We start from the raw sequence: 19,868 nt of genomic DNA, 5'->3' as shown, positions 1-19,868 counted from the left end.
CACCAGAACGGCCGTTTTGTCTCCGCTATGGTTTGATCAACAAAATTTGTTAAAATTTCAGGGAGCAGTATTTAAAGCAGAGGTATTTTGACTTGAATATTACTTAAGAAGTCTCTCCCTAAATATAGGAAGTAAAACCATAGCCCCCTGGTCTGGGCTGCTTTCACAGAAGCAGAGGGATGGGCTTTATGGCCACCTTTCGGCTTTAGGATCGAATAATTGCCTTTTCATTTCCGTTGGGAAACTTACCGATGACCCCGTAGTCATCCCTACACCAAGGTTTTCCGATATTTCGTCCAGATTTTCTTTCCCCTAATAATTGCACCCCCTGTTTTTAGGCTAAGCATTTTCCCTCCTTTTTGTGTTTACACCTTTCAAATACTTGCAGATTGTTATCGTGTCACCCTCTTGGTCACCGCTCAGCCGAGCTGTACAGATTTAAGCACCTTTAACTGGCCTTTCCAGGCAGGCCTGCCCACCCGAGTCATCTCTCTGAGTGCGCTCCGAGCATGGCCGCCTGGAGCCCAACATGGGGTCACGGGTGGGAATTGTTTTCCTCCTTTGTCGAGTTGGAAACTGAACATAGCTGCGGTGCAGCAGCCTCAGGTCTCGCTCACACTGCTGGTCGGTGCTGCCCATGTCCCCTGTGTATTTGAGTTGCGTTTCCCAAATGTGCTGATTCAAAGACCCGTGGGGCAAAGGGTGTAGCTGTGCTTTCGTTTTCGTCCTTGAAGTGTTGTGTCACCGTGGGGAAGTGGGATGTGTGTATAGGAATTCTGTCAGCCCCCTCTCCTGGTATTTGCATAAGGTCTATGACCCTGACTGTTCATGAGCCATTTCCTTCTCTGTGTGTGGACTTCTGTCCCAGAAGTATTTTTCACGGATGTTCATTCAGCATTGATTGAGGATCTGTAGTGCCACTGTGTGCTAGGCAGTATGTCAGATGCTAGAAAGATCTGAATAAGATACAGTACCCACCCTAAGAAGCAATTTAGTTTTAGTTCAATTTGGGTTGGAAATGCCAGATTCTTACATAGGCTTGCTCATGGTAGCAATGAGAGGAGAGAGCAGATTTATGGGAACATCCATGAAATTGTTAAACAGCATCCAAGGTGAGGTCAGATCTCCCAGATCCCGGAACATAGAAGGCGGTCGTGGGTCTGGTGGCTCCAGGACCTCGCTGCAGGTCTCTGGTGTTAGTGCTCCAGTGCTGATGCAGTGCGCTCCCCTCCTTCCTCCTCTTCCTCACGGCCTGATGTTCTGCATGCTGCCCAGTTCAAATTCCAGAAAGAATCTCTCTCACCTGTCACCTTTCATTTCTCTTTAGACAGAGCTTTTTTTTCCCCCTCTGCCAGCCTGCTATAAATTGACTATCCTTGAATCAAGTGCAGTAGCAACTCTCCCCTCCCTCCCTCCCTCCCTCATTTCTCACCTTCTGCTCTGACCTCCATCCCCAACTGCTGGTTGGGGGAGAGGACAGAAGCCAGGGTCATGTGCTGGAAGACAGCTGCCTGAGGCTGACACTTAGCAAGGGACATGGCAGTGGCGAGCCCACGATTGACTTGTCTGGTGCATCCTCCCAATGCATCCACCTGCCATAATCCAGTTATGTGTTATTTCTTAACATTCTTCACCCTACAGACTGAATGGTAAATTCCATCACCAATAGCATACTTCATACGATGGCAGGGGAAAATAATATTGTCATGCTGCTAATTAAGCTTCACTAGGACAAAGCCAGTCTTTTTCATCATTGAGTTTTCACCTCCCAACCCAGTGCCTAGCCCAGAGTAGGCACTGATGCGTATTTGTGAAACGGGGGGAGGGAAGGTCTGCCGAGGGAACTCGCCAAGTATCTGAAGTAGGCAGAGGGCGAAGGTGAGGTCTGCGTGCGTCCTCTGCCCTTGCCTCCATAATGTCCGATGTAGTAACGAGCACACAGTGGACAAGCAATAATCACCCTCAACCTATCCTTCCAGTTGGTTACTGTTTCCACTAGAGTTCTGTTTCCTGCTGTGAATGCCTGGTCTCTTGTTTGCTGGACTAAGTGCCACTGGGAAGCTGTCCCTTCTAGCGGAGGCAGATTTGCCATACTTGCCATACTTCCCTTTCACTCCCAGTAAAAAAAAAAAAAAAAAGCCACCATGCTTTGAGCCCAGCTTGATTATCCTAAAGCTCAGCATACAGTGTAAAATATTCAGAACGATGCACGACTCTCACGTAGCCATCAATAGAATCTTATACAGCCATTATCGGATCATTAACAAGAATTTGTACTTCTCGTTCCACAGCTGACTGACCGAAGTGTTTGTGTTAATTGACCTAGTTAGTCAATGTCTCTAAATGTATAATTTCTTTTTAATAGAATGCTCTTATAGCCCAGCATTTTACATTTGAAAGGAGGCACCCTATACTCAGGGAGTCAAGCCTTGGATGGGAAATCTCAAAAGGGCATAACCCAGATTGTAGGATTTTCTGGCCAGGGGAGAATTTGGAGTTTCTTCATTTTACAGACAGAGACCTTGGGGCTTGGAGAGGTTTTATACTTTGTCAGTGGCAGAGTAGAAACCAGAAATGATGTGCTGATAGCTAGTGATGAATTTTCTCTTTCTAAACTGTACAAGATGAGGCAGATCCTCTTTCTGTTTTGTTTTTAAGTAGTCTTGGTCAGCCATCGTATCCCAGAAAGCATAGAAAAGGTGTGAGGAATGATGGGTTTTTCCCTACAGGCAGGTCTGTCTGTCAGGCTTTAAAGAGGTCAAGGAGCCTCCGGAGCAGGGACAGGTGTGTCTGGCCTACCTCTCCGGCATCTGCCCTTGGCGGAAGTCAGCTGCACCTGCCCCGGCGGGGGGGGGTCTCTCTCTCCATTCTGCCCCCCACCCCGACCCCATGGTAGGGAAGGAAATATTCAAGAATGTTGGGGAACTTTTTTTGTTTTTTAAACGAAATGTTTGTGGTATATGAATGGCTTGCCCGTGTCAGGGGTGAGCTTGGCGGTTGACCTGCACCTGTGGTGTTGGGAGCGTAGCAGACTCAATGTGCCCTCGTCAGGGCCTCATCGGGAAAGACAGCGGTTGGTGGTGACATGCGTGATTCAGAACCGTGGGCTCTTCCTGGCCTGGCTGTGGAGGGCTCCTGGAACCCGGTGACACCTCGCTTCCTCCTCACCGTCTCGGGCGCTCACCTTTGCCACCGGTGAGCCTGCCCAGCTCTGCCTCTGCAGTTGCTTTCAGAGACCCCAGCTTTCTTTCCCGTGACGTGCTTTCTTTAACCTTTTCTAAGTCTGTTGTATTGGTAACAAAGCGGCACAGCCAGCCCAGCACTGCAGTGGCCTTTGAGTCAAGGTGCAGCGTGAACGGTGTTTCCTTACTGGCCAGGCTCTTGGAAAGGGAGGGCTCGGCGGGCCTCTTCTTGCTGATGGTGCGTGGCCTTCCCCTGCTTTCAGCAGCCGTGTCTGTCTTTCCAGCTTTACGATGTTACCTTGTTTGACTTGCTCCCTGTTAGTGGACAGCATATTTCTCGCCCTGTCCCTTGATCCCTTGGGACACAAAAGCCAAGTCCTGAAGCTGGTGAATAAGCACTCGGTGTAGACTTTGACCTCTTCAAGAGGGCCGTCAGGGCCACCCGGCGTTCTGTCTTCACACCCCAGTCTTCTCCCGGCGTTCACCAAGCCGTGGGCCTTGCCCCACCAGAGGTCTTCAGTTAATTCAGTGTTATAACCGTATTTTTTTCATTAATGAAACAGAGAAGACAGCGTGTCACATGTAGTCACGATTGACCACTGCTCTGTGGAAACTTTGCTGTATATGTGTACATACCCATATTTAAGTGTGGGGTGGGGTCATAATCAACGTTAAAAGTTTGAAAAACGCTCGTCTACACAGTCCGTCTACAGAAATAGCTTGGCTGATAGGTTTCTAACACTCAGATATCCAATATTATAAAAACCCTTCCCCCTATCCTGGCCCCAGCTGCGAGCCCTGGTCTGCTAATAGATTCCATCTCACCCACACACTCCCTGTTTTGGGATCCCGTCTAGGGCCGGAACCTAGGGGTTCCCTGACCTCTGTGCTCCGGTCCTACAGTGCCTGCACCTCTGCTACGGTGATGACCCGGTACCGAGAGCCCTGCCGTTACATGTAAACCCCAGCTGTGTCTCCACTCACCTGCCCGACAAGAAATCGAGTCCCCAGGCCCTGCACTCCTACCTTGTCTAACACCCTCTGGGGACAGCAGTACTCAACTCCAAAACTGGGTTTTTGCTCAATAGCTTTAGCACCTGGCAGTCTAGGGTTCAGATTGGCCACTTAGTAGCTTGGTGATTTGGGTCCTTACATCAGTTCATAGATAGTCAAGGATGCTCAGTAAATACTCATTTTTCCCGCTCTTTGTTCTCCTAGCACTTATACCTGGGTTTAGCTGGGTTTCACTGTTTGATACCTGCTCCCACTGGATCTATTTTTAAGATCCACCTCTCTCTATCCTAGTAAGTAGTGTCGACTAAGCCATCCCTGACCCTGAGCTGAGATGTGACATTGAGACAGGTTTTGACTGGGAAGGGGTTACTTCAGAGGAGACAGGTCCAAGAGAGGGAAGAGTCAGCCCAGCAGAAAGGGAAGTAAACGATAAAAGCAGAGATGGTATTCTTGTTCTCAAGCAAATTTTCTGTTCGCTTTCCTTTCTCTTACCTACCTGCCTGACAGGAATTGATGTGCTTGGATGTGTTTACTTTTTCCACTTAAAGGGCAGGGGAACATCCTGGTTCAGCTTTCTCCTCTCGAAGAGCTGCAGCCCAGCTCCTGGCAAATAGAGGGACAGTGGAACGTAGGCCCTCCTTCGCCTCTGGGTCCACATGCAGTGGTTGGTGTTTGGTCACCACGGGCCCATGTGTTTCTCTCCAGGAACGTGATCTGAATCCATTTCAGCGTGACGTTTCAACTCCCTGGGCTCACGGGGCCATCTTGCTTCTCAGTTTAATCAGTTGGTGGTCTCCCAGGATTCAGAGAGGGCTGCTGGGGTCTCTTGCTCTCTTGAGACTTCCGAATACCAAGACAGCTACAGGAATAGAGTGGGGACATCTCCTCAGCTAGGGAGACTCTTTGGGTCCTTTAAGTGACACAGCAGTCCCACCAACAGCACCCCAGTTCTGCCCCATCCAAGAGTCAGACACAAACTGAACACTTGTTGTCGCGTTACTCTTGTTTCCTCAACAGTGCTTTACCTATGGTTAGGTGACCAGAAGTTTCAGTAGAATTGTTTATTTTTCTTTCTGACAATTATAATTTTTGCTTAGTTCACAGATACAGAATGAAAAATGTTTTTGGCTATTAATGTTGTAAGAATCATGGCTGTCTTTCATTTTACTTGTTCCCCCATCTCTCCTTTCAAGGTTAATCTCAGGCTTTTTGGTTCTGTGAGTTTGTTGATGTCTTTTTCAAAAATCAGTTCCACTTCTCCCTCAGAGCCTGGCACTGAAGTGCCGGGAGAGAGTGAGGCGGCCCTGGTGCTCTTGCCCAGGTGACACTCGGGTAGGACTTTCACTATCCCCGTCTTCATGCGAGCGGGAGAGTGGTCCTGGCACCAGCTCCAGCTGCTCTCCTGCTGCAGTTTCTCTCCTTGTGCCGTGCTCCCCATCCAGTGTTCTGTTTGATGTCGTGTGTTCCTTTTTTGAGGCTTGGAGAGAAAGCTCTGTTCTTGAGCTTCTGAAAGACCAGGGTATAAACTATCACCTCTCCTCTGAGCTCCATGACCTTGAATCTGTGCTGTGGCCAGAAACATGAGCAGCCACCTGGCTTCATCCGTAAGGGATGTACCTTCTGTCCCGGCAGTGGTGGCCCCTCTTCTCCCAAAGGCTCCCAGCAGGTGTCTGCAGTAGCCTAGCTGCCCTGCTGCCGCGCCTCCCTGTGCCAAATCTTTTGTAACTTCACCTGAGGCTGTTTGTAAATAAGAGGTAACACCTTGCAGTCCTGCCTTATTGCCGGCAGTTACTTAGAGACACGAGCACTAAGTGCACATCCCTCCTCACCCACCCCCCCATATTTTGATTATTTTCTTTTCCTATGTCTCTAGCCTAGTTCAAGTTTTGGCTTTGTAAGTACAGCTGCAGTTTGAATATTTTGGAAATATTTATAAGTCTAATCCAGACATTAAAATGTGACATAGTTCATGGCCTCTCACAGGTGACCACTGTTGGTGATAAATATTTGCAAAATGAATGATTGAATCAAAGAGAAAGAAAAGGCAGTCTGCATTGGTTAGGAGCACCTATATTGTATAAAATACTGTCCTTGAATAGGTAGGAGTGTGAAGGGTAAGATTTTGTCCTCAGGAATCTTACAGTCTAGTTTGCAGATTGAAAGATGTGACTGAGATTCTGAGAGTGGGTAATTGTGTCAGTGATAATAATGGTAAAATAATAAGAGCTAAAATGTATTGAACCTTTCCGTATGTCGGGCATGGTACTAAATATTTTACCTAATAATCTCCCCTAGCTCACCCAACAGCTGTGTGAAGTAGGTTTTTTACAAATAGGACAACTGAGGCTTTGAAAGGGTTCAGTAGCTTGGCCCAGGTCACAGATCCTAATAGTTACGTAGGGTGTGAATTCAGGTGTGTCTGCCTCCAGACACCTGATACTTCATCAGGATTCTGTTTTTTCTGTCTCTCCTTCTGAATGAAATACTGATGGTACTGTTGTCCCAAGTATAGCCAGAGGACACAGGGGGAAGCTTATTTGAAGAGGAAAATGACACCAAGTTAACACTTTTGCATTGGATGTGAAAGTCAGAGAGTAAAGAGAAAATGGCTGGAATGGCTGTCAGGAGGCAGAATGGCTGGGGATATCAGTGTAATTTAGGTGAGAGAGCCATTTATTTAAGTGATGGTCCAAGCAGTGAGACTGTAGGCCCGTAAGGAGTGAACAGTCCAAGATGAGGATTCATGCCACATGTTGGGGTATGTGTGTTTCCTGCATATCTTATTTAGAACTCCCCAGATGATCTTAGTAATTCCCAGATTCTGTGACTGGGATCCCCTCTTCGCTGTTACTGCTGTGATAATGTTAGTTTTTCCCACCTCCGGCGAACTAAACGCCTCCCCTTCTACCACTGCCTCTGCCCTACCTCATGTCATGGCATTCTGATCAAATGCCTGTCTTGTTACAAGGGTCAGGGGACCATCCTTGCTGGACACCAGGCCTAGTGGACCCCTTTTCATCACAAATTCTTCTTTTCTCCTGACACAGGCATCGAATGCCCCCGAGGAGCCCGAAACCTCCCAGGCTTGGTGCAGGAGGGAGAGCCGTTCAGTGAGGAAGCAACGCTTTTCACCAAGGAGCTGGTGCTGCAGCGAGAGGTAGGGCATCTTCCAGGGGCTGCTTGGATGAGGAGGGGGAGAAAGTGGGGCTCACTCGGTCTGATGGCAGAGATCAGTCTGTCCCTTTTTCCGGTGCTCGGCCTTCCCCGGCCATGATCCATTCTGTGTCTGCCCACGTCCCGTTCCTTGAGCCCTGCTTCACTGGCCAGTGGGCGTCCTGAGATGTGGGATGAACACCAGGCCGGCCCAGCCAGGATCCTAAGGCTGAGAGCTTACGGCCTTGCAGTCTCCTCCTTGGCGAATTAGCTGAGCTGCCTGCCTCCAGCTGGATCTAGAAGCTTGACTAACCCTGTCAGGGGCCAATTTTCTTTGAACGTTTATTTGTATCTTTGAGTAATTGTATTTTCTGTAGCGGGTTTTCTGACTTAATTTAATTGTATTTTTGTTTCTGCCTGTCGGGCTGGCTCTTGCAGGCAGGAGTTAGGCTGCTCAGCTGCCATGGTGCCCATCTACCTGCTAATTTTTATCAAGTCATAGTCAACAGATCCATCTGCTTTCCAGGAGTATGCCAGTCACTCATCCTGCTAGGTGGGCACAGAAAAGGAACAGTGGGGAGTGTGCTGGGCTCAGGCTTAGGATTTTAGGTCTGCCTTTTTCCTTTTTTTTTTTTTTAACAAACCCATAGGGTACCTCCTGCTTTCATGCAATATCATAATACACACAGTGAAAAAGATTATGGGGGTTCTAGAGGTTATCTTGCTCATGAGTCTTTGTAGGTTTTGGGGAGCAGATGTGTGGTCTTCTTTGGGTTGCCAAGTGATACAGATACCTGTTTATAAGCTTCCGCATCTCTCATTTTGATTTGAAACGCCAGTGAATATATTGGGGGGGAGTGCTTAATGCCCTTAATTGTCTCATCCGCTCTATTTTGTTTGTGGTCAGATGCATTTGTTTGTGAAGAAGCCATCCTTATGCATGCAAGGTGTCTTTCCCCTCCCCCCTATTTTGTGACTCCACAACATAGGTTGAATTGTTATCAGTTAAAGATAGCTTCCCACTAGAGAAGTATTTCAAGAATCCAAACACTCCTGTTGTCTGTCAGTAGCTGTTGAAAGTTTTTGACATTGCACAGGAATTAGGTCGAAGGAGCAGATATTTTAGAATTCCCCTCTGTAATATCCCCTTTGGATAATGCACTACAGAGCTGTTTCATGTTGGAATAAGCAGGTGAGTCCCTTTGTTGGTTGGTTGTGCTTCGGATGGGGGGAGGAAATCCCCTCACTGGGCTGCCTACATTTGTTAGTAACATCCTCGTCACTTACTCTCTAAGTCACATTTCTGTTCGTTGCTCACCATAGTCCTCTTCCTGTTGTTTCCTGTCTCCTAAAGCTTCTTTCCCTTTCTTTTTCAACTCTTGTTTCTCCAGCCACTTTTCTTCCTGATCATGTTTCTGGCCCGCTGGTGATATCCAAAAGCACAAGGGGGTCAAAGAGAATACTGACCACTGAAAGGAGTGAGTGGCCCAAAACTCTTTTACTCTCTCATGGTTATTATGACCTTACCTTTGTCTGTGTATTTGCTGATATTTGATTGTTGAAAAAGATTAAAAGTTTTCCCCATTTTCGTTGGTGCCTCTGACACGTAAGTTTGCAGATCCTTAGTCTAATCCGCAGTTGGTATTGATCTTTCCTGTTTGTAATGTCCCGATCTTTCACAGCCATGGGTTGGGGCTTCTTGATCGAGAACCTTACTACATTTTCTTAGCTGCTTGTTTGATTACTTGGGCTGACTGTTTTGAAACGTCTTTATCCAGAGGAAAGATGGGTATGGCCTAAAGAAAGGATAACTTGAGATTCTGACTAAAGGAACCAGTTACAGCCTACTCTCCTGGGCATTTTCCTTTATATAATATATGAAAAACTCTTTTCTGAACAGTGTAGGAATGAAGAGAGGGTTTTATTTGTTATAGGTTTATTCACTTACTTCTACCTGTATAGTACCTTCATTTTTATTCCAGGGGTTGTCCTGGGGAGCGTTTCTCTTTGCCATCTCCCCCCCCCACCCCCCAAGGATCTAGAAAAGCCTGATGGATTGGTCCTCAGATGTAGAGGTCCTTCCCACCCTTAGGAGAAGGGCCGCAGGGTTTCCTGGATGGCTGAGCAGGGGTCCGCAGCCTCACACCGCACACGGCTCTCACCTTCAGGGCAGCCTCCACTCCAGGAACTCCTCTGCGGCCAAGCTGCTGTCCTGTTGGCCGAAGTTGAATGGGTTTTCTTACCTTGTGCCTGTTCCCTTGATAATCACATTTAGCTCAGGTAATCAGGTGTTGTGAAGATGTGATTGGCCTTGATCCTGCCCCACCCCTCCTTTAAATGCTTTTTTATTATCTTATTTTGGGGCCAGGATTTCTCTACCCCCTGCCTGCTTTTCCCAGTCACTGTAAACCTGCTCTCTCGTGTAGGAAAGGAGTTAGTAGCACATGGATCTCATGATTTCACAGCACCTCCTGGGCCCCATGTGTGATCCCACAGAGATATGGCCATTAAGTTGGACTCCAGAACCCATAGACTGAATTGAGAAGGATGTGAAGTAGGGGAGAGACTGTGTAATGACCAGCGCCCCTAGGTCAGCCCCTGCCGGGGAGCAGACAGAAAGCTGGGGTGTGGGGTGCCTGGCCCGGAAAAGCGACTCCTTGTTTATGAGGTGGGTTGTCTTAGCTTTGGGCAGACAGAGCAGGAATTGCTGCCTGTCTGCTTCTCAGTTTGGGGTGGAGACAGACTTGTAGTCTTTCCATCCCATATCCTCATGTGGAGCCTGTACCATCAAACACGAGACTCCTCTCATTTCAGCTGGCCCCCATTATCTTGAGACCTGAGAGCCCTGCTTTCCTGAAATGTGTTTTTACGATGACACTAGTCAGGACGGAGCGCCTAACATTTCTGGCCATCACTCAGCTCATTTTCCTGAGTGTCTCCCCTGCCACCTTTCATCACCTTTCTTCTTTTTCTCCATTTTTCTCCATGGTCGTTCTCCTCAGCCATTGGTTCCTCTTGGCTTTTGTTCCTTTCCCTGAGTCGGGAGTCTGGGAGGACTGTTCCAGGTCAGTGGTCTGGGTGTTCCGGCGGTGCTGCCAGCTTCAGATCATGAACAGTAAGCTAGACACCATGTCATTACCTGATTCTCTTTGTGACCTTGAAGGCCAAAGCAGCCAAGAAACTCTGAAAGGCCTTCAACAGTTCTTCTCAGCCTCACTCATCTGGTGTATAGCAGGGATGGGCAGACCCGGCCCACCGCCAGTTTTGTAAATAAAGCTTTATTGAAACACAGCCACACTAACCTTTTTATGTACTGTCTATGGCTCCTTTCATGTTATAACAGCAGAGTTGAGCAGTTACAACAGGATATATGGTCTGCAATGGCTAAAAATATTTACTATCTTTTTATCAAAAATGTTTGCTGACCGTGCTGTACAGGTTTTGCCAAGTTGGGTTTAAATGGCTTGGTACGTCCCTGGAAATGAGTTTGTTCTCATGTCCCTGGCCTTTGAGGCCGGGCTACTTCTGGACCACACAACATGAGATCATTGTGTCCCATTGGACGGCATGTGCTTGGTGACACCCCCTTTGCCAGGCACCGCCCCCTCCCCCAATACAGCTGCCTCTTTCAGGCAATTCCCTGCCACACTGCCAAGGACAGGAAGATCTGGTGTAATTTCCCAGATGGGGAATTGTGCCCGTTGCTAGCGTCTTCCCAGAAGTAGTGGTGAGAGAGAGCATTAGATAACTGGCTTAAAAGTGCAGACTCCGAGGTTTTCACACTCCAGTTATCATGTGGTCCTGGGTAAGTGATTCTTTTCTGCCTTGGCATTCCTATCTAAAACATTGATCCAGCAATCCCAAGCCATCCCCTTCCTTTTGAGGCCCTTCCTGTGAATAAAACAGTCATTTGGGATCTCTCCACACCTTCGTTTCGGAAGGCCACCTAGCCAGCCCTCGCTCATTGACCCGCTGCTGCCTCTGCAGCTCCGTCGGGAAAACCTGCGCTTTTAGAGAGGGAGGTGTAAAGTATTATTAAAGGAGATCAGCGCCGCAGTTGAACCCTCTTCACAGTTCCAGGCTGTAGGGGGTGCAGCTCCCGGGGAGGGGCTGGGGGCTCATTTCCAAGGCCTTTCTCCGTGACCCCTTTGTCCTGAGATCTCCGAAACTGCCCTTTGCTGCTGCCTGGAAAATGACGTCCTCGTGCTGGACAGTGAGCCGAAAGCTCTGGCTGCTGCCCTGACCTATTTCCCTTCTTCCTGCTGGCATCAAAAGGGAGGATGTCCCCCTGGGGAGCTCATTCTGCAGGCTGCAGTGGCCAGGGCTCAGTCCTGGATGCCCTCCCTCCCACTACCCGTGCTCTTTTAGAAACAAAAATGCATGAAAGCATTACAGGCAACTGTTGCCGTTTCAAGAGCAAGTATTTATGTTTCAGAGAAATATGGACTTAGCAGTGAATATTGGTATACATTTATGGAGGGGTTGGTGTGGGAAAGAATACTTAAATAAAAGGAAAGTGGTTCCTTCTCCTTTGTTTCAGCACCAAGTGTGCTGCATCTTGTCTGGAAAAGATAAACCGGTCTAAGCAGTTCACCACTGATGTAAATAGTGTTTTCCCCACACCCTGTCTTTGCCCAAAGCACTGTGGTATGTGCCCTCTCACCCTTCCTGCTCCTGTCTGTCTATGCGGGCCCTTTCCCTGTCCAGGAGACGCGTGGGAGGTGGAACAGTAGCCACATTACTTCTCCGGATCAAGGCGATGAGGATGGTTCCAGCCATGGGGAAATCCACCAGGGTGGAGGACACCCACTGCTCTCCGACTCTTGTCAGTGCCGTGCCCCTTGGTAGCCCTTGCTGAGCCGGGAATAATAATCTACTGGAAAAGCAAGCCAGCCGTCCAGCAATGTTGCACTTACTTGTACAAAGACACCCTATTCTAGATTATCTCTACCACTTCCCAGGAAAGAGGGAAGGCAGTAAGGCCAGCTTTCTAAACAGCTCTTTTATCCCAGGAGGCGTTAAAGGCTATTTGGAGGCTAAGGCTTTTCTCACCTCCCCGCACATTCTTGACAGTTCGTCACCCACCAGGGGTCTTTCAGTCTGTTTTTTCAATTAATTTAAGACTATTTTCTTTGACGGGGGAAGGGGGGGGCTCAGGTAAAGACTCTCTGTCTTAATAGTGATCAATCCTGTATAGCGTTTTCTAGTGCCAAAGTTCTTTCGTATATAATATATTGTTTTAATCTCACAGCAAACTTATAAGAAAAATATTACCCCAAGATTTACAGTTCTGGAAACTAAGATGCAGAGTGAACTGCCTCTATTCACAGAGCTTATTGTAGGACAAATACTAAAACCCAAATGTCTGTATTCCTAATCGAGTGCTTTTTCTCCCCCAATCTTGCCAGTTTTGCTGTTAGAAGGTGGTCATTCTTTTTAGCCATACTGTGTATTTCTCAACCCTCAAATGTCTGGAACTAATAAATTAGTAAAGGATCTCCCTGGAGGTCCAGCACTGACTGAATGGTCAGTGCCACTGAGTCTGATTCTGGGGGCTCTCAAGACCGCAGAGGGATCTGAGGAATTTGCTGTGGCCCTGCCTCCCAAAATATCGACTCTCCTCTTGTCACAGTTGTATCTTTTGACTGCCTGATTCCTGCTTCATCTGTTGCTTGGTGTTTGTGGGCCTTAATTTTTGTATGATTCCTCGCTAACCTGTCTTCTATCGGTTTCATCACGTGTATCCATATTTCTATTTCTAACCTTTCTTAAAAGAGAAATCTTGACTTAAGTGCATTGTTTATAAATACATAACTCCCCATTGCGTCTGGGATGAAGTTTAATCTCCTTAGTTTACATATATCCTTGATAACCTCTCAACTTCATGTATCACCACTACTCATTTCACAATCTGCACCTCATCAGAACTGACTTTATTATACTCAAGATTCCCCATACATAACATTCCATTCCATCTCTCCCACCCCTTGAGCCGGCTTAAGCTCTCCACCCACTATACCAACCACCCCCCTTCTTTGCTCACTTATTCCCACCTGTCCTCCTCTCAGAAGCCCTCCCTGGATCTCTCAGGCCGGGTGAGATGGCCTTCTGTCAGTCCCCAAAGCTCCTTGTCTGTACAGACATCTGTCATGGACTGGCCAACGATGCTGAAGGGATCTGTCTGTATTGGTCTCCCCACTAGATTGTTAGCTCCTCAAGGTCAAGAAGCATGCTTTGGTCTTTGTTCTTCGTATCTGACCTCGTATGTAAGAGATACTCAATAAATGTTCATTAAATTGACTAATTGATTCCCTGTGACCTAATTCTGGAGATGGGGAAGAAGGCCTGTTCTTGTCTGTTACAGTTCTTCAGGAAAGCTCTCTAAGCTTAGCATTTGTGGGGCGGAGAGGGAGTCTCTGGAGTATAGAGGTTGGACACACAGCTGCTAATTTAGGAACTTCTCATTGAAAAATTCCATTACTCAGACCTGACTGTGTGCTTCCTATGGGACCCTGACCTCCCTGGGTCTCCTCATCTTAGAGATGGGGTAATGAGATAATAGTATTTGAATGTTTTGTTTTGTTTTGTTTTTAATTCCAGTGCTCACAAAGAAAGTGTTAGTGTCCCTTCCCCACTCTCCTAATATAGGCTACTTGTCTCTTTCCCTCCCTGGTTGTTTTCCATCCTCTGCTTTTGTTGATCTAACTATTAAATGAGGTGAAGTGTTTATTGTGAAGTTCAAATTCCTGTTCACTGATAGGTTGTAAGCACCACATGAATACCAGGCTGTTATCTGCTCACTTACAGCCCCTTCATTTCTGGGCTCCTGGCCCTTGCCAGGTATCTCTAAAAGCTCTAGAAGGAGGGCCTTCAATTCCCATTCTAGTCCCATTCAGCAAAAGTGGCATCAGAGTGAGAATAGGTGAGGCTAAAATGAAGACTGTCACATCGTCCTTTCTTCCCCCTTCCCCTGGCTGCTGGTCTCCCTTATCGGCTTTTAAACTCCTTGGGAGCTGTCACCGGTCTCTTCCCAAGCAAGCTCAGCGGCACACGCTGATGGGTGCCAGCAGTGTGCCGGCTCCAGTGGGATTCCTCTCTGCAAAGCTGCTGGCTCAGCTGGCTGTCGTCTGTTCCCTATTCTTCAGCTTGGAACTTTCATAGCTAGTCAAGCAAAGAATTGCATCCATTCTTCTGAAATAGCTGCTGGGCCTAATCCTTCATTGGCTTGGCCAAGATCCTATTACCTGTAATTATGTCATGCAGCCTGACTGTATAGGTTTGATAGGCCTCACTGCCCTCCAGAGGCTAGAGTTTGCATCCCGGGCTGGCTGTTGGGATTGTGGGCAGAATAAGGTTCAGGCCCACAAGAGATTTAGCCTGCTTAGGATATATAGGAAGGTCTCAAGAAAGTAATTCTGTCTCAGGGAAGAAAATCCTTTTCAGCAGAGGGATTCTTCCTTTCCCTGGACAATGGGTCCCTGCTATTGTATGTAAACTCTTCCTTGACAGACTTCTGTATTTTTTCTTCCAGTTCAGTTTGGTTTTTCTTAATATTCCTTCCAGCACAAGGAAATCAGAGGTATAGTCTTTAGACCTGCCGCATTCTGTTTCCTCCACAAGTAGAAGCCTTGGCAATGCTAAGGCAGTCCCTGACGCTGGTTTTTCCTTTCCATCTTTAGTTCTAACCCACATCAGTCCCAGAGTAAAGCTGTAAAAGGCTCAAACATGACTTCCCCTTGCCATCTTTCTGCTATAATAGTCCATAGTACTTACTTTGAACTTCATCTAAATTGAGGCCTGGAAGCGAGTATAGTGGGCAGTGATTGCCGCTGGAGAATGCATTTACTGGTTTGCTAACAGATTATCACTACAAACGTAAGGTCGTAAAAATCCTTCAAACAGAGCCTTGCTAAGCAGAACCCCTGCCACCTATGGTATTCGATACTATCTGCCTGTCTGACATAAAACGACGTTCTTTATGAGTCATCCCTGTGGAAGACGGCTATTGCCAGGCACATTCAGCAGACCTCCTGGTCTACCTTCTGTAGAACTATGGAGAGCCTCTGACCCAGAACAAATGGAGAATTGCCGTCAGGAGGTAAGACACTGGTGGACTCCTCAGAGGTAAAGGTGCCTGCCGGGTGAGCTGGGTACCATTTATTTTAATTTAGATATCTCTTACCTCTTCAGTCACCCTGGATGCTCACTGCTTCTTAAGCTTTGGTTAGGGTTCTCTTTTTTAAAAAAAAAAGGCGGGGGGAGTTAACATTCTTAATATAATGACAGAGGGCTGAAGAAAAGGGACTCAGAATTTGTGTTTTTCAGATGAAATCCCTTATTAAGTCTGTCCACTTCTTTCTGGAAGCCTAATCTGGAAATTAGTTCTGTTTCATTAATACCTTCTGACTAGCAGATCATATTTACTTTTCACACGCAAGACGGCCTCATATAGACTGCCCACTCTGTTTCCAGAAGAGCTTCACCTCAGACCCCAACACATTGGCCCACGCCCATGTAGACTTGAGTGTGAGCTTTCATGCTGGCACGTTCAGGGGTCTTCAGGCCCCATGCCTCCCTGTTCTGTTTGTCCTAACTATTCCCAGACACGCCCACTGCCTGAACATTAATGATTTCCCCTTGGAATTACATAATTCAACTGATATCATTTTAGAACACGGCTCTTAATAAACAATAGCAGGGCTGCCTGAGCTGCCCGCAAAGAAAAGCGGACTGTAGATTGCATTTGCTCTCCAGGTAATACTAACATTCTGGTTTTTCACGTGTGACTCCCCCAGGGACACAAGCCTGACTGCTCTGGTGGATGAGCCAACCTTAACCCTGCCCTCTTCTTGCCATTAGCATGCCCACTGCCTGTGTCTGTTGCCGGACTGGACGAGATCCTCTGGGTTCCAAACCTGGCTTTATAGATGAACTTCCCACTTGCCGCTCTACCCATGACAGTTTCTGGCCAGCTGAACTTAAATGGATTTTGAAAATGAAAGTGACCAGTGGTCTGTTATGAAAAGCAGTGGTGTATGAAATAAGATTATGAGCAAGCTTGAGAATTAACAGCAGAGATCCCCTAACCTGGTCTGAACAGCATGTCTGCCCATTTAAGGACATCTTTCCCTTCCTGGCCACTTAATAAAGACTCTGTTAGTAATGTGTGCACAGTCAGACCTGGGTTCTCATTCCAGGTTCACCGTGTACTGTGTGACGTTGGACATGATCCTTACCCTCTCTAAAACCAGGGCAATCTCAGTGTGTAATAGAATTCAGTATGAATGGTGCCCCTGGGGTTATGCGCTACAGCCGACCTGCTAAACCTAAGTGCCTCACTGATAATGAGGGCTCTTGCTCTGTAGGGTTACTTTGGAAATAATGTATATATGTAATGTGCCCAGCACTGGTGCCCCCGTAGGTAGTAAACACTCAGTGAGCAACAGCTCACAGCATCATTTTTATTATGAATGAAAATTCTCTTGGAGGTTAGCTAAAATCTAGGATTGGAACTTCCCCGAGGATAAACCTCCACAGCCAGAGCAGGCAGGGTGGGCTGGGCACAGGCCTGTGTGTTGGGAGCATTTAAGTAGAATCAGGGGTCAGCCAGTCTCTTTCCTACAAGGAAGATAAAAGTCAGGGTCTCTTTGCCGCTGCTTCTGCATCTTCCTGCACATTAGAACAGCTTCTTTCTAGGCAGGGTCACATTCAGTGGAAACACTAATGCTGAGAAGTCCTGAACCTACACACAGAGCCTCTTCTAGACTTGACTTGGACCATAGATAAGCCACCCGTCACCAAAGAGGGGGAAGCCAGGACTCCATACATACCACATGGACATCTAAGAAGGAGTGGCTTGAGTATCTGTGCCATGCACTCCGACTGCCATGGGGTATTTGGAGGATGACCTGCCAACACCAAGGGCTCTCCCATGCTTTCTCTGTACTGGACTCTGACCTTACTCATTTCCCAGTGTCACTGGGACTTCAAAATGGGGGATACAGGGATGACTTATTTAGAGCCTGGCTGGTCCACTCTTCCTTATCCTCTGATGGTGCAGTGGTGGTCTTTTTTGTCTCCATACCACCTTACCGTGACCACAGCAGTCTGATTGCCATTGAGTTTATCTTTGATCTGTGTTCAGTTGGAGGGCTGGAGGAGAGTGGAGTGCCAGGCAGGAGCTCTAAAGGAAGATCTAGATATTAGCCAGGATTAAAATGGCTAAGAAAAGGACCCACGACAAACCCTTTGGGACACTCATTGCAGCAAGAACAAAAGCTATCCACTGAACCAGGAATGAAAGGTCGAATGGGAAGCTGCTTCACTGTGCCATTTTTCTTTCCAGGTTAGCATAATGCCTTCCTCTTCTCCCTTTCCCTTCTCTTGGTTCACTGGAATTCTGTGTAATGGTCACCAGAAAAGGATCTTGGCATTGACTGTATATTCCCAGAGATGGAAGATCATGCAAAGAAAACCAACAGGTCCGTCCTTCCCCAACCAGAGCCCTGCCTATGCCACTGCACTTCAGAAGTCTCTCCAGTGCTTGCAGTGCTGGGATGCCGTTACCTCTCCAGTTAAATAAATCTAAAACTACTGACCCAGGATTTTTATAGCAACACTGCAACCTTATATGAGGAGATGCAACAGATAGTCCATTACCACTGATTGGACATGGATTTTGGGCCTGGCCACTTGCCACTTGGTGATTTTAGGATAGGGTCACTTTCGGAACTGGAAGATTCCTTGTAGGAGGGCACTGCTGTTTGCTAAATAGTTGTTGCTTATCTTCATGCCCTCTTATAGCTGCACTCCGGCTCCTGAGCGTGGGGCCGGTCTCTCTGTTCGCCTGGCAGAGACGGCCAGAGCTCATCCTTCATCGGTTTACAGGGCTGCAGACGTGGCCATTTCCAAACGCCCAGGGTGCACTTAACCACTTCCTCCTTCTAATCTCAGCACTTCCACTCTAAACACATCAGCAGCTTTATAACTTGCATTTTATTTTGCTCTGTGTTTTGGCCCTTCAGGTATTTGTGGGAGGAGGGTGGGGAGACTGGCGAACTGTGTTGTCATTGATTTCAGAATTACACAATCACACCCTGAGTCACTGTCCCTGGAGAATCATGCCAGGGCTCTCACTGCTTTCACACATGGCTTTTTATGGTTGGGTTCTGTTTTATATTTGACATGTGACTCCTGCCTTGGTTTCACCATCTGCAAAATGGGAGCACTCAGCCCTGTTCCACCTGGAGAATGCTGAAAGCCATGGTGGCGAGACCCCTGAGGAGCCCCTCGTCATTCCCACGTATGCAGTAAAGGGTTGCCAGGCCCTAGATGACAGATAACCACCCACAGGCTGAGGGCACTGTGTGACCTGGAGAGGAAGCTCCGGTGAGACAGTTTTTTTCCTCATCTGCATCTGAATAGTTAGACCCAGTTGATGAAACAAGAGAAGTGTCCTTCCTGGACCCTGAGATCGCACCATTCTTTACCTCGTCGAGCTAACCTTGGGTCATATTTCCCCTTTCCCTCTGCCATGCCATCTGTCTGTTACATTGCCTCTCACTTGACATGACTTTGGTTCTAATAAGCAGTACTTCGTAAACGGTAGCTGTCCCCAAGCACTGAAGAATTCTCTCGGTCTTCCTTAAAGCCAACTGCTTGGGCCCGGTCCTGAGAATCAGACACTACACGTATGTCTTTCTGTTATGGGTTGATATGCCCGTCTGTGGTAATAGTGTGCCCTGTTTCCTGCTTCGCTGGGGAACACTGTATTTACATATTACATCATCAAGCCTGTCTGCACATGATCCCAGGATTCAGATCCAACCTCTCACCTTTTGATCTTTTTGACATGTCTTTCAGCCCGGAGTGTTTCAAGGGTCAGGCTTGAACCCCGGAAGCCATTGTCTTTGTCAGTAGCAAGTATGATGCAAGATAGTTTCACCTTTATCTGCTGCCTATCTAGTTTTTTGGGGGGGTTTTGCCAGTTGACCCAGGGGGTGGGGTGAGTACAGCGAAGCTAGAGATTACTCTCGAAGCATTTGGTTCTTGCTTCCCCATACGGAATTTTAGTCAGTTGTCGAGATAACCTAGCCAAACACCACTGAAGAATGGCAAAGTCAGAAATTCATGAGGCCTTGGGACCAGCAGCGCCTCTCAGTGTACAGGAGGAGAAGCCACGTGGCTTCTATCGAGCACAGGAGGTGCAGAGGGAGCCCCGAGGCTGCTCTCCATGGCAGCCCTGCCCGGGGTGAGGAAGGGCTCTAGTTGGCACGTTCCCACGTCCCCCGAGCATCCTTAACACCCCGTGACAGGAAGACCACCTCCAGGGAGGCCCCGTGTTCTCCCACTGCCAAGAATTCTTCTATCTGCCCTTCCTCTCTCACTTCTTCACCCTCCCTCTTCTGTTTCCGTCATTTGTACAGTATCATTGAGAGGTGTTGAAGAGATCAATAGCAGTTCACCTTTTCCCTTATTGATTAAAGCGGCGGCAAGGACAAATGGCAGGCAGTCCCCATT

At 47.6% G+C, this 19,868-nt stretch overlaps 1 protein-coding gene across 1 annotated transcript in view; it reads left to right on the top strand.

Annotated features, from left to right (window-relative positions):
• The window catches only part of SND1 (staphylococcal nuclease and tudor domain containing 1), a 419,451-nt gene that overhangs the window by 316,135 nt on the left and 83,448 nt on the right, over window positions 1–19,868 (top strand). Inside the window, exon 16 of the mRNA XM_030853699.3 lies at window positions 7,244–7,353. Coding sequence (XP_030709559.1) covers window positions 7,244–7,353 — 110 coding nt within the window. The remainder of the gene's footprint in view (window positions 1–7,243; window positions 7,354–19,868) is intronic.

This window comes from Globicephala melas, chromosome 9 (assembly GCF_963455315.2).
Source record: "Globicephala melas chromosome 9, mGloMel1.2, whole genome shotgun sequence".
Lineage (NCBI taxonomy): Eukaryota > Metazoa > Chordata > Mammalia > Artiodactyla > Delphinidae > Globicephala > Globicephala melas.
Note: the sequence above shows the minus strand (reverse complement) of the source record. Positions and strands in the feature narration are given on the sequence as shown.